At 37.1% G+C, this 13,329-nt stretch overlaps 1 protein-coding gene across 1 annotated transcript; it reads right to left on the reverse strand.

Moving 5' to 3' along the window:
- Positions 1–9,637: 9,637 nt before the first annotated feature.
- Positions 9,638–13,254, reverse strand: LOC146999439 (uncharacterized). The gene is made up of 3 exons (XM_085824575.1): positions 10,892–13,254; positions 10,664–10,792; positions 9,638–10,565 (listed from the first exon to the last, which is right to left on the reverse strand). The coding sequence occupies exons 1-3, from the start codon at positions 10,916–10,918 to the stop codon at positions 9,828–9,830; spliced, it is 894 nt and encodes a 297-aa protein (XP_085680701.1). The 5' UTR covers positions 10,919–13,254; the 3' UTR covers positions 9,638–9,827.
- Between the last annotated feature and the right edge of the window lie 75 nt (positions 13,255–13,329).

The raw sequence follows: 13,329 nt of genomic DNA on the forward strand, positions 1-13,329 counted from the left end.
ACTTTACAGTTTAATACTTAAATTTTGACTTCATTGCTTTTAAGCATTCACTTTTAGCATCTACAATTTTATGCTTCTAGACTAAATTCTACTTTTACATAACATTCAAGGATTTACATACATTTACAAAAGTTTAATACATATGCTTTTTACAATTTACCATAAAATGAATAAGAGAAAATAAATTTTTACTTTACTCATTCTTCGCCAAGCTGGCGGCACTGAAAGTAAAATTCTTATTAATACAAGAATACGAAGTTATTTTTATCTTCGGCCAAATTTTGGCTTTAACATAACAGAATTAGTCTTTCGACCAACAGAAAATGCTTGTTTTTAGCTTTTACACTTAAAGAAAATAATACTTTTGCCTTAGCTAAATAAAGTAAAACAAAACTAAGTCTCAACCGAGACATATTGACTTTCGTCAAAACATAGAACTTCGTACTTATGCATAACATTTCGGAACAAAAGAGAAAAAAATATTTATAGAAGGTTTTAACTTATCTTTGAGTTTTCGATGCTTGAAACTCCGTCATCCGTTTTTGGCAGAATTGGGCCCAAGTTAGAGGTTTCATGGATGTTAATCTTCTCCTTACTGCCCTCCGAGTGTCGTCCACCTGACTTTTTCTTTTGCGTCCTCTACATGCTGGCCTCTTGACAGAGTAATCGTCTGGTTGTTGGCCTTTCCGTTTCTCCCTGGGACGGCTGGTCTTGACGTCCTCCGATCTGGAGTCCTTCTTGAATTTCTTCTGTTCCTCGTATTTTTGTGCCTCCTGTTGGCGTTTCAGTTTCCGGAACGGCGGCCTTGCTGGCACCTGACTCTGTGGCCGTGTGCGCGTTTTCCTTGATGTGTAATTTCTCCTGCTATCCTTTGTAGGTGGTGTTTTTCTCTTTACCACGGTTTCTTTACCCGGTGCATCTGTATTTTTGTTTTTCTTAAACGCTGGAGTTTGAAAATTATTTTTTCTTTTTGATACCGACGTCCGGGTTGTAGAAGTGCTAGGTCTCTCTTCAGTTCTCTGTTTCTTGGGAGGTGGAATAGTTGTTGTAGTCTCTGGATCTTCTATTTCGTTTAGACTTGAGTCCTGCAAGAAACTTTTAAGGATTTCAAAATCATTTGGATTATAGTATTTTTTCACCTGGTCGGGACTTGCTTTACAGATTTCCCCTCTCTCGTTCTTAAGATATAAGACTACTCCTTTGATTTCCTGAATTACATAGGGGCCTTCAAACTTTGGAGCTAGCTTTGCCATAAAATTGTCTGGGGCACTTGATAAAGAAAATTTCCGCTTCAATACTTTATCCCCAACTTTAAAATCTGCTTCACGGCGTTTTCTATCGTAATATAGTTTCTGCCTATTTCTTGCCGTATCCGAGGTTTTAAGTGCCTGATCAATTAGCTTTTGCACATCTTTTTGTTTAAACTCCTGCTCTCTTTGTTGCACAAAGAATAATTTATCTAAAGGCGTAATTAACTTTCTGCCTAAAAATAATTCTGCTGGAGTTTTTCCCGTAGTATCATGATGTGCCGTTTTTAAAGCATAAGCTAATTCATTTATGTAGCCATCCCAGCGCTTGTGATGTGTGCTCACGTAACTGCGAATTATTTTTACTATGTTTTTATTAACTCTTTCTGCTATGTTAGCCTGTGGTCTATACGGAACCATTTTGATATGGCGTATGCCAAGTCCATTGCATATGTTTTCAAATATTTGACTAATGAATTGCTTTCCGATATCGCTAATGACTTTTATCGGTGCACCGTATTTTAAAATGTATCTGTGTAAGAATGCATCTGCGACTGTTTTAGCTGACGCGCGTTTAAGAGGAACAATTTCTATCCATTTTGAAAAATGATCTACTATTACTAAAAGAAAACGATTTTTATTTAACTCGCTCTGGGGGAAGGGACCAAGAAGATCTATGCCTAAAATTTCATTCGGAAATGTAGCGCGAATGCTATTTAAGTACCCGGCCGGGCTGTAATTAATATCATTTATTAACTGACATTGATTGCAGGACCTGACATACGCCGTTACTATTTTGTTTAATTGCGGGAAATATACCGCCTCGCCTACCATTTTTATAGTCTTTCTGACCCCGAGGTGGCCCGCTGTTTTTTCTTCGTGCAACTCCTTCAAAATGCTTAATCGAAGCGAGGCTGGGATGACTGGTTTATACTCAAGATTTTCGTTTGTTGTTTTCGTATAGAATAATAAATTATCTATTATTTCATAGTTTTTTGCTCTATTTCTTATCGCATCGATATCTGTATGCTCAAAGCTTTCGGGGTCTTTCAAATAAGCATAGATATTTCCAAATTCAGGATCAGCTTTCAGTTCAGTAATAACCGTATCTCTAGAATCTAAAATTTTTGAAGTCAACACAGCGCATTTAAGTTCATTTCCTTCATCGTCCAGTTTTATACGAGAAAGTGCGTCAGCTACATTGTTTTCCTTACCCGGTTTATATTTTATTGTGATATTATATTCTTGGAGTTTTAAAGCCCAGCTTATTAACCTGGGCGTTAGGGTTTTTCCCGAGTAAAGTCTACCAACAGCCGCATGATCCGAAAAGACTGTTACTGGCGATTTGCCGAAATAAACTCGAAATTTGTGTACAGCCATTAATACGGCTAATGTTTCTCTTTCTGTAGCTGTCCGACGCATCTGCTGCAATTTCCAGGTTTTCGTCCCCCTCAGGGAATTTTAAAACAGGGGCATTAATAAGCGCTTCTTTTAATCTTTCAAAAGCTGTGTTAGCTTCCGCTGTCCACGTAAATTTAGCCCTTTTTCTTTTGATTACTAAGAGTGGTTCAACAATATTAGCGAAATCTTTTATGAAAGATCGATAGTAAGAATAATCCACATAATCCAAGGAAAGAAGAAAGTTTCTTGGCGGTGTTGGGCGGTGGGAAATTCTTAATAGCTTTTATTTTTGAATCTTGCGTTTCTATACCCTTTTGCGAAATTTTATAACCGAGATATTTAAGTTCTTTAGTTGCGAACTTGCATTTTGAGGCGTTAATTGTAAGACCGGCCTCTTTTAATAATTTAAAAACTTGTTCGAGGTCATTAATGTGTTGTTCCAACGTACTACTCGTTATAATTATATCATCTAGATAAATTAAAGTTGATTTTCCTAGGACAGGCTTTAGAACAATGTCCATAGCTCTCTGGAATGTTGATGGGGCCCCACACAACCCAAAGGGCATGCGTAAAAATGCATAAGTGCCCGATTTTGTTATAAACGCGGTTTTATGTATATCTTCGGGTCTCATAGCTATTTGATAGTAGCCAGACGTTAAGTCCAAAGTAGACATATATCTTGTCGATTTGATCTGTCTAATGATCTCGTCTATAACCGGCAAAGGGTAAACTGGAAATTTGGTAATACTATTTAGTTTTCTGTAATCAATAGCAAACCCCCAAGCCCTTTTATCCGAAGGAGGAAACTCGTTCTTTTTCCTACATAGTACGACTGGACTCGCGTACTCACTATTTATGGGCGTTATTATTTTATTCTTTAACATCTCCTGAATATGTTCTTCGATGATTAGGTCTTTTTGTTTATCATAACGATACGGTTTAGTCCTACAAGGTTTTTCGGCATTTAATTGAATCTTGTGAGTCACGATTTGGCAGTTTCCTGGTTTTCCTGAAAACAAATGAGAAAAATTACTCACCACTTGCTGTATTGCTTTACTTTCATGGTCATTCAGATGGCTAAGGTCCACTTCAGGTGTCTCCACCGGTTCCACCACCTTCTGGTCCATCTCCAACACCACGGAACTATCTTGAAAATTTAATTTGGCCCTTGCGGCCCTTAGAAAGTCCATACCTAAAATAAGAGAGTGTTGTAGGTCTTTCACCACAAAAATTAATACTTTGAGATTTTCCTCTTTTACCTGTAAGTTTAATGATAATTTCCCGATGCAGTGACATGTTTTTCCTTGCGCTGCTATAATTTCCGTATTTCTGGTTTTAAATAATCGTATCCTATAAAAATTCTTTTTGAAGAAATTTTCACTCATAAAATTTCCTTCTGCTCCTGTATCGATGAGGGCTTTTACTGGTACATCGCCAACCAGGACTTGTATAATTGGTAGCTGTGAGTTTTTTACGATGACCGTGTTTAAATGTCTATTTGAGGGTTTTTTTAAAACTTCCGGGGTCTGGACCCTCCCTTTCACAGGCCCCTCTACTCGTTTAAAGCTTTCTTTTCAATCTGTGTCTTCTGGGTACGCGGATGTTTATTTTCAAATTTTCTTTTTGGGCCTTGACCTTCGAGTTTCGATGCGTTAGCTTGATAGTTCTTTCCCCCATAAGAGCGATTTCCATTTTTGGTTTCCTCCTTCCTTCGGGTACTTTGAGAATATGTTTCTCCTCTCGCTTTTTCCGCTATTCTGCGATTTTGAAACTTCACCGCCAATTCGAAAAGTTCCTGCAATGTGCTTCGGTTTCTAATTTCAAAGTAGTCTTGGACAGCGGGTAACAATCTTGGTAATATTATTTCAATTATCTCCGCATCGGGTTTCTTTCCATACAGCATATCCGTTAGCTTGATTTTTCGTAAAATAAAGTCCGTCAATTGTGCTGTATCCCGTTGATAGAAACTATATAGTTCGGCTTCCAGCCGTGCGCGATCTTTCACTATGGGGAAGGCCTTTACTAACGATTTTTTGAAATTTTCAAATATATATGTCGGGCTTCCAAATTCCCCTAATAAAAATTTGCCTATGTTTTTCCACCATAGCGCGTCCTGTCCTCTTAGTGCTGATGTGGCGATGGCAACTTTTTGTCTTTCAGGCACAGGGTAGAGCTGAAAGTGGTTTTCTAGACCTTCGAGAAATACCGCCACCGAATGTTTTCCGTCGAAATGGACGTTTGGCTTGATTGATGCTCTCAAAGTCTGGACCAGGTATCCAAATCCTTCTAACTGAGTTGTCATTTCTTGGTGTTGTCCAGCGGCTTCCATCCAATTTTCGGCCATTTCAGTTCGATAATTGTTCGGGCGCCAATATAACGTTGCGCGCCTCCAACTTGCACGCAACCAAGAGGTGACTGTGAAAACTTGTATAAAAGATAGAGCCTTGTGAAGGGTTTAAGTCCCTTTTTATTCAACGTAATAAATTACAATTGCGTGCTCTTGACGCTCACAGACTGTGCCAACTTGGCAGTCAAATAAAAATAATAACCTGAAAAGAAAGTAAAGACAAGATTCTAACTACGAGGCTCTCTAAAATAACTAACTCACCGCGTTTTACAATACCGCTGCTAATTCAGCAGACTTGAAGCTCACTGGAACGATTACCACTACTTCCCGCCAAGCACATAGGCCGCAACGCGGGGTTCTTCAATTCTCGCTAACTACCTCCGCGCTCGTGCAGTAAGAATATCACACACCGAACTTGTTTCCTTCTATTTAAATCATAATACTTCCGCTGATAATTTGAATGCTTGCGCGTTCTACTCAAATTTACATATTCTGGCATTGGCAGTTCCAGGGGAAAGTAAGGCTTGACAGAAAAGATAGTTTAAACTTAAAATAAATGTTAGTTAAAATAAATATAAACCCTACAAGCTAAATGCATGATTTGGCTTTGATCTCTAGGATTTTTGTATATGACAAGATAATGGGAATTTAAATGAATATTTCTCATCTCCTTGCCTTGGTGAAAAAGATTTTGCGTCATGAAAATGACTGAAAGGTTTCGGTGATGACTTTCTTTTGTAAAAAGTTTGCTTAAGCGAGTATCACTTGATAATTCAAACATTAAATCGTCTATGATAATTAAAGCATTTTGGAGAGTCTGCAGGTTAGATGGTAATCCTTCTTCAAAATTTACATTTTTCATGGAATTAAAAAGAGGTTGATAACTTCCGTAGCAATAAATAATATTGGGCGGCATGGGATGGAACATTTTATGATCTATCAATTTCTTCACAAAAACCGTTTTTCCCGAACCAGTAGGTCCGCTCAGAAGACAAGTAGAAGGATGTACGAACTTGGGCAGTTCCATTTTTGGAAATGCCAGCATGTTAAGAAAACACTGAGTTTTATACTTTATCGAAAATCCTTTTGCATAAGACATTTATTCATTTTGTTTAAATAAGTGTAGAAACAAGAAATACAAGAGACATTTTTACAAATTAAAGTAACTTCATTTTTTAAAAATCATGCTTACACCATATCGTTTTTTGACAAATTGAAATATTTGGAAGTCGTGATTCTTTCCAGCTAAGGGTGATACAATGAGTTCCATACAAAGTCCTTGACATCGTTTAATAATAAAATAAATACAATAATATCCACATACATTAGAAGTTAAACTCTGAAGCGATATCTTGTTCCAGCAAACATGACGATATTTCTTGACAAAGGATGTGATATCTTTTCCATACCCTTCAGGCGGGAGTCCATAAGAGTAAAAAAATTCCAAAGTCTGTTTGTCTGCAATGTAGACAGCTAGCCAATGAGTTCTTTTTTCATCATGTTTATCAGTATTGAGCACCAGTGCACAGGGAAATCTTTGAATCACAGGTATTTTGTCACAAGGAAAAACACCCGCATAATATCTCAAAGAAATAGGATCTTGAGATAAGATTTGATGAATCTGTGATGAGTTCATCAGTTTCCAAAGTCGTATAGAATATTTCGAGCTTTATTGATTTCTATCAAATTTTCAAATTCAGCGTACACTAATAATGAAACAGTTTGTTGTAAGGGAGTCCCAAATTTTATTTCTAATCTTAAGTTGCTGTGTCGAACCAGATTTAAATGAGAGCCATCACAAAGGTCAGGTGACAGATCGAAGCGAAATAAGGAATATCCTTTTGAAAATTCTGATCTTGAAAGGTAAAGTCCTCTGTCCTCTGCATTCATAAATAAATTCTGATAAGCTCGTATGAAAAGATTTTTGTCAAAATTAGGCTGAAGAGGATTATGAGGTACCGGTTGAACATCCACATAAACGCCGATAAAGTTCATATTATAATTCTTGAATTCAAAAGGAGACTTTTTATAGTTTCCGTTAAAGGCATCATTATCGACGCATGCCACCACAATACGATTAGGCATTTGACCTATGAAAATATTGTCTTGAATAAAATTCATATTTCCCGTTGGAATAGCACGGGCTTTGCAGAGCACTCTATTAATGGGATATTTGGATGTCGATTTTTCTAGGCTTTTGGCATGTCCTAGCACAACACCCGGACTGACTCTCACTTTTCTTACAAACAAAGAAGCGTGTTCGAGTAAAACTTTAAATTCACCTTCACCCAATAAACAAAATTCTGGTTTGCTGCGTATGAGTTTAATTTTCATATCCACCATATTCAGCAAAAGCCTTTCCTGATGAAACATATCCAAGTGCAATCGGCCAATCATATCGACCGAGTCACTCAGTTTAAACAGTTCTGTTTGTTGATTGAATCCTTCATTCGGCTGGGTGTCTTGACTATCAAAAACATTAATACGTCCTGCTGTATCTCTGAAAAACAATTCTGATGACAGTTGAGACGTTTTCGTATCAAAACCATGATTCAGTAATTTTTCTATCATGGCTGTGTAAGGATACGTGTTATTACTGGTTGAAACGAGTCTTTCATTTAAGCTAATATCCACCTGAGAAAACATAGAATGTAAAAAGAGATTGACAGGTCCCACTTTACTTTCAGCCGTAATTGGCTTGCCATCATTTTTTAAAATTTTCACTTTGACATAGAGTTGTGTCTGTGATAAGTCTAGGTAGTCGTCTCCGCTTCCAGAAACATTGAACTCGACAGGACTTCCTTCCGATACATTGGCTAATGGATGAAATTCAACCCACTGACCTTTTTCGATAACTGTTTGTGTGGGAGGTAACGAAAATAAATCCAATTCGGATTTTGCACATTCTGGAGAATCTTTTAACAGAAAAGCCATTACGGGTCAAAAATATCACGTCGTTGCACCTTCCTGGCTTTAAACGAAATGAAGTGTTTGGGGGTTTTGCGCTTCCTTTTAAACCTTCCGTGACCAATCATCTCGTCTGCTTTCTGAACTGCTTTCCTCGCTAATTTTTTGCCAGCTTCTTTAGATCTGGTTTTGGAGGAGACTTTAAAATTTTCTCCCGGCAATACGTCGTTTGCAATTTGTGTTCCAGTCTGCAGAGCTTCTTTTCCAACTGTTTTGGCTCCACTCATCAAAAACGGCATAGCACTGCGAAACAGCTTTGCAAAAAATCCACCAATACCATAACCTTTCTGTAAAATGGTTCCTTGATATTCTATTTCACAAAATATTCTATTTTCCCGCGACGTTTCCTCTTTTTTAAACTTTTTCTACGGGATAATAACCAGAGTCCGAAACCTTTTGAAGTTCTTGTTTGTAAAAAATTCCTTGTATAACTTCTTCTACTAGATCTTTCAGTTTATAGACAACAGGAATCCGTTGAATAATTTTATAGATTGTAAAAATTTCTCGTGTCCAGTTTTGTTCGTATCCTTTCTCAAAGAGCATTTTTTCTCGGCTGATGCGTACCGTATCTCCAATCTTTAAATCTGAAGAAATAGGGTTTTGTACTGGTTGCTGACCATACAGCGTTTTCCAAATTTTTTCTTGATTTTGTAATGTAACGGATACAGGTTCTGTCTTAACACTGCGATGCCATGTATGGTTATAAGTGGATATCAATTTATCAATCACATCAATGTACATTCGTGTATTCATTTCGGTAAAGTATTTCCACATTTTTGTTCTTAGAGTTCGATTAAATCGTTCTACGACAGAAGCTTTGGTTGTATTATGTGTCGTGAAAAAGCGAACGTTTCTCTTTTTCAAAAAATTTTGAACTTGTTTATTGGTAAACTCTTTCCCTGCATCTGTTTGTAATGATTCGGGTGTACGTTCCGAAAATATCTTTTCGAAGCGGATTGGATGGACACAGATGTTTTATCTTTGAGAGGGATAGCCCAAGCGTATTTCGAAAGAATGTCTATACAGGTCAGCAAATATTTATATCCATCATTAAAAGACGCCAGGGATTGCATATCCACTAAATCAGATTGAAATTATTCGTTTAAGCCTCCTACGATGATTCTGTTCCTGGGAAACTTGTGCCTCAAAGGCTTGTGCAAAGTATAAGAATCCTTGGTTTGCAACCATTTCTGAATTTCTTTTGTTTTCATGCGACCTTTTAAAGCACGATGCAAAGCAGCAACACCCCCGAAGCTTGCGGGGACCTGAGGATCCCGATAGGTCTGAGCCAGAGCTGCGTTCATTGCAACAGTTGTTATGATCTAAACGTACACTGATATTCATTTATATATGTTTAACTAGAACAGGGAAATAATGCCAGAGTTTCTAATAAGTTGCCTATATAAAAATTTTAGAAAATAGGTCTAACACATGCACAAGAGAGAAAATGAATACTACATAACATCTTAAAGGTTGAAACAGTAATGAAACATTTTTAAGAACAACAACCTTTATATTCTCTAAACAAAATCCATAGGTTCTTACTAAATACGTTTTAAAAAATTTATGTAACAAATTAAATACTATACCTTTTTTTTTTTTTTTTTTTTTTTTTTTTTTTTTTTTGTCTTTGCTCTTTCATTTAAAGAGTGTTTGAGAATGAGACATGAGATCGTTGTAAAAAAAAATTACATTTTATTGAACATCATAACTATTTTACATATATTCATAATACTCAGTACCAAAGGCACCATATTGTTCTAAGTTCGACGGACAAAAAGTTTCTCGTACTTCGTTTAACACATGATTTAAAGATACAGATTTCAAAAAGTCCTTGGTAATGTAGTGAGCAGGTTTCAGTAACATTAAATAGGGTTCTTCACCCCAAATATTTCCGTAAAATTGTCTGGCGATGTCAACAGCATTGACATCGCCAGACAATGAATGAACAATTGAGTTTTGAAACTCACAGCAAGAGAATTCACCGTTTCTGTTTTATGGACAGCGAGTTCTTCAGAGTCTATGAGCTTGGGATGTTTTAGATCTCCTTGCTGCTGAAGAAGTTCTTCAAGCGACGTCTTTAGAATGTTTTGGAGGCATGCTTTTCCCATGGAAACATCGAAGGATTCTGGAAGATTTTCCTCGTTAATAGGTTCGTCAGATACGCTTTCATAGGCTTCACAAAAGTTCATATTTTGATAAACGAGGTTGGTGACAATGTCACTGATACGGCTAAAATGTGTCATCAGTTCTTCCCACTGCGCAGTCATAATGCTGAGGCTACTTTTTTCATCTCCTTGAGCAGAAAGTTGTTTCAGAGTGAAGTGGGAATCTTTATACGTGACCACAAAATTCTTGGGCAACTCCAGATTCAGTGTCAGCAGATCTGGTTCCTCCACTGTCATGTTAGTTGCGAGAACATTCAAACACCATGGCTCAAAGTTCACTCCACGTCTTGTCGGATAGTAAGCTTTACCATATTTGGCATACTCTCGAATGTGCACAGTCACTTTTACCTTGTAAATTCTGGGTCCCACAAAGACATTGTTTCCCATGTGAGTAAGCTCCTCTGGAATAGTGCCTTCAGTAAAGAGTCCTTTGCGCTGAAAGGAAAAAAAATCAGTTAGTATATAATACATAAAAAATGGGGTCACATACAATATCAACTTTGACATCTAAACTACTTTTCGTAAATACGTACTTTTTTCTCGAAATGGGATGTTGCTTCTGCTTTTCTTTTGGTACAAGAGCTAGCTGATTCTCTTGGAACATCATGGCTCAACATTTTATCGTTCAAAGGCATAGGTTCATTCTCAAATAGGTTTTCCATCTGAAAAAAAGTAAAGACAAATTAAGCACATATTGCAAATTCAACTATTTTTTAAAGATTAAAAATCTAAAAACAGTAACTTTTCAAAACGTTACTTACTTCTTTGTTGTTTCGTGCCTGATCCATTCGAAGCAGTGAAGAATGATTGTCTAAGCAAAAGCAGGTACGTACACTCAGGGCGACAGGCAGGAAAGAAATGTGGAACGTTGCTCGGGATAGCCTTATATCGGGTAGGAACTCTTTATTTCATCTGAACGGTGATTGGATAAGAGGCGGTGAGGTCATATTTCAAAGAATCTGATTGGTCGACAGAAAAGTATCCATACACCTTAGCGGAGGTATATAAAGGTGTGATACGGCAGACGCCACTTTGTAAGACAACATGCCCCAACAAGAAATGGATGATGTCATTCCAAACACGTGATCCAAGAGCTCGTTGCCATACCATAAAAACGAAACTTTGATGACGTCATTCCATCACGTAATACAAGATGGCGCTGGTGTCGTCACTTCCGGGGAAATTCAAAATGGCGGAGGCCATGCCCCTCTGTGACGTCACTTCCCGCGCGGTTACGGGGGGTTACTACTTAGGACGGAACTGAACAGTAACTGAGGTGGGACTGTACCTGTAAAACCATTGGTGAAGGTCCAGTGTCCCTCCTACTTCTTCGTATTCTGACCTGTGATTACAGTTCCATTGCAGAATAGAGGCATTTAAAACATGTTGATATGAAAATCCTTTCAGGAAGTTGGCAGTAACGAAAACGAAGTTTGAGACCCTCTGATTTTACTCGGACGATGTTGTCATTTTAAAGTGGGATGACCCTTAAGCAAATAGTCATTGGGTGATTTTTCTTAAATTAAATAATCCAATCTAGTGTTTCAAAGTCTGTTTATAATTAAATTTCACATAAGATACGAACCAGTGGAAAAGATTACTGAGTAATTACTCGATTCCTGGGAAAGGAATTAGAAATCTTTACTTTCGAGAAACTCATTCATCAGATTAATAAAAATTAACTGATGGTCAACTGCACCCTAGGTAAGTCTAACAGAGAGCCCTGGGATTTCTTCTTTATGCCTCATAGAAGTCACAGGACTTCTGTCAAAGACATGAAGGTTTGCACACCAGTTCAGCAGAATGCGACCCAGATCATCAAATCTCCGCTGCAATGTTGGTTCCTTTCTGGAATGTTGGAGGGCATGTAGTTGGTCCGTGATTCTGTCCAGATGAAAACACTTCGAATCAGTGGTTAGTTTGAATCAGGACTCATCTGCGATAATTCCCCACTGATGCTTGGTCCATATCGATTTTTTCCGCATCATGTTAAACGGGCTGTCCTGTGCGCAGAAATAAGAAGGAAGCAAATAATAGACCTGCGTTCAAACAGACCTTCCTCATACAACTTTCTGGAAACAGCGTCCTTGAAACTCAGTTTCCTGTAACTGCATAGAGATCTCGAGAGAGATGAAAAGCTTTTTCACAACTGTTATGCCTCGTTGGAATGGACAAATATCAATCTTTTTCGACCATACGCCTGTAGGGTAAATTTGCTTAGGTTTTCTCTCTACGGAATATGATAAAGTGCTTCTATAAATTCCAAATGACGCTGAGTGTTTGTTACATTCAAGTCTCTAGCAATCTGCACTTGAGAAGGCTCTGCTTCCAGTCACCCGAACACTATGCAACTCATTAATGATTTCAACTATCTGCTCATGAGTTTCACTAAAACTTGCATTTAAAAATTTAAAAAAATAAAAAAGAAGAAAATTATCATGAAATTCGACAAGGAATGGTAGCAAATAAATCGCAGGAAGTGTTACGTGAACTTTAAAGACATTTTACCTAAATTTTCCGTGGACATGCACGTATACATTGCGTTATCAACACTAAACATTCCCTCCCGCTTTTTTGTTGTTGAAATCATAATTGCATAGTCTATACCATGCGTTCAATGCATTTCAAGAAAATCGCCAAATCATGTAAATACTTTTAATTTTGAATGCAGGTAATCCGACTAGAAAATTGCATGAACTTTTAGACCAATCATTATCATTAATGAAAAATGTTTCTGTAGCCAAAGTTAACATACATCATAAAAATCGTTTCTACGCTTAGCAATGAATTTGTTACATTTTTAATTTTCTTCAAATCAAATCTGGGCTTACACTAATTGTGGCATGTTTGACTAATTGTGGCATGTCTGAATTTTTCTAAGCAGGCAGATGTTTCCTTAATCCCTCGAGCTATTTCCTTTATCTATAAATTTAACCTTACCTGTATTTGGGAATTTCAATTTGAATTTAAGGAGCCGAAATATATTTTATACAATACTGCTTAAGATGAATACTACGACTGAGTAAGTTTAAAATTTCATAATCGAACAACGTTCTATAGTAGTTTTTAAATGAAAGGACTTAAAAAGTGGCAGAAGCTATCATTTTCATTTTATTAACAATTTATAGTTTCATCCTCAATCCTTTTATTTCGGAAGGTGAAAATACTTTAAGTTGTGATTTTAATTGATTTCAGATTT

Source organism: Stegodyphus dumicola, chromosome 1 (genome assembly GCF_044657685.1).
Source record: "Stegodyphus dumicola isolate Sdum_Otavi_A_Nest chromosome 1, ASM4465768v1".
Lineage (NCBI taxonomy): Eukaryota > Metazoa > Arthropoda > Arachnida > Araneae > Eresidae > Stegodyphus > Stegodyphus dumicola.

Coding starts and splice junctions, on each gene's coding strand:
- LOC146999439 (XM_085824575.1), bottom strand. CDS start 10,918: ATGGATCAGGCACGAAACAACAAAGAA. Junction 10,793..10,891: donor AGGCACGAAACAACAAAGAA/GTAAGTAACGTT, acceptor ACTTTTTTTCAG/ATGGAAAACCTATTTGAGAA. Junction 10,566..10,663: donor CATCCCATTTCGAGAAAAAA/GTACGTATTTAC, acceptor TTTTCCTTTCAG/CGCAAAGGACTCTTTACTGA.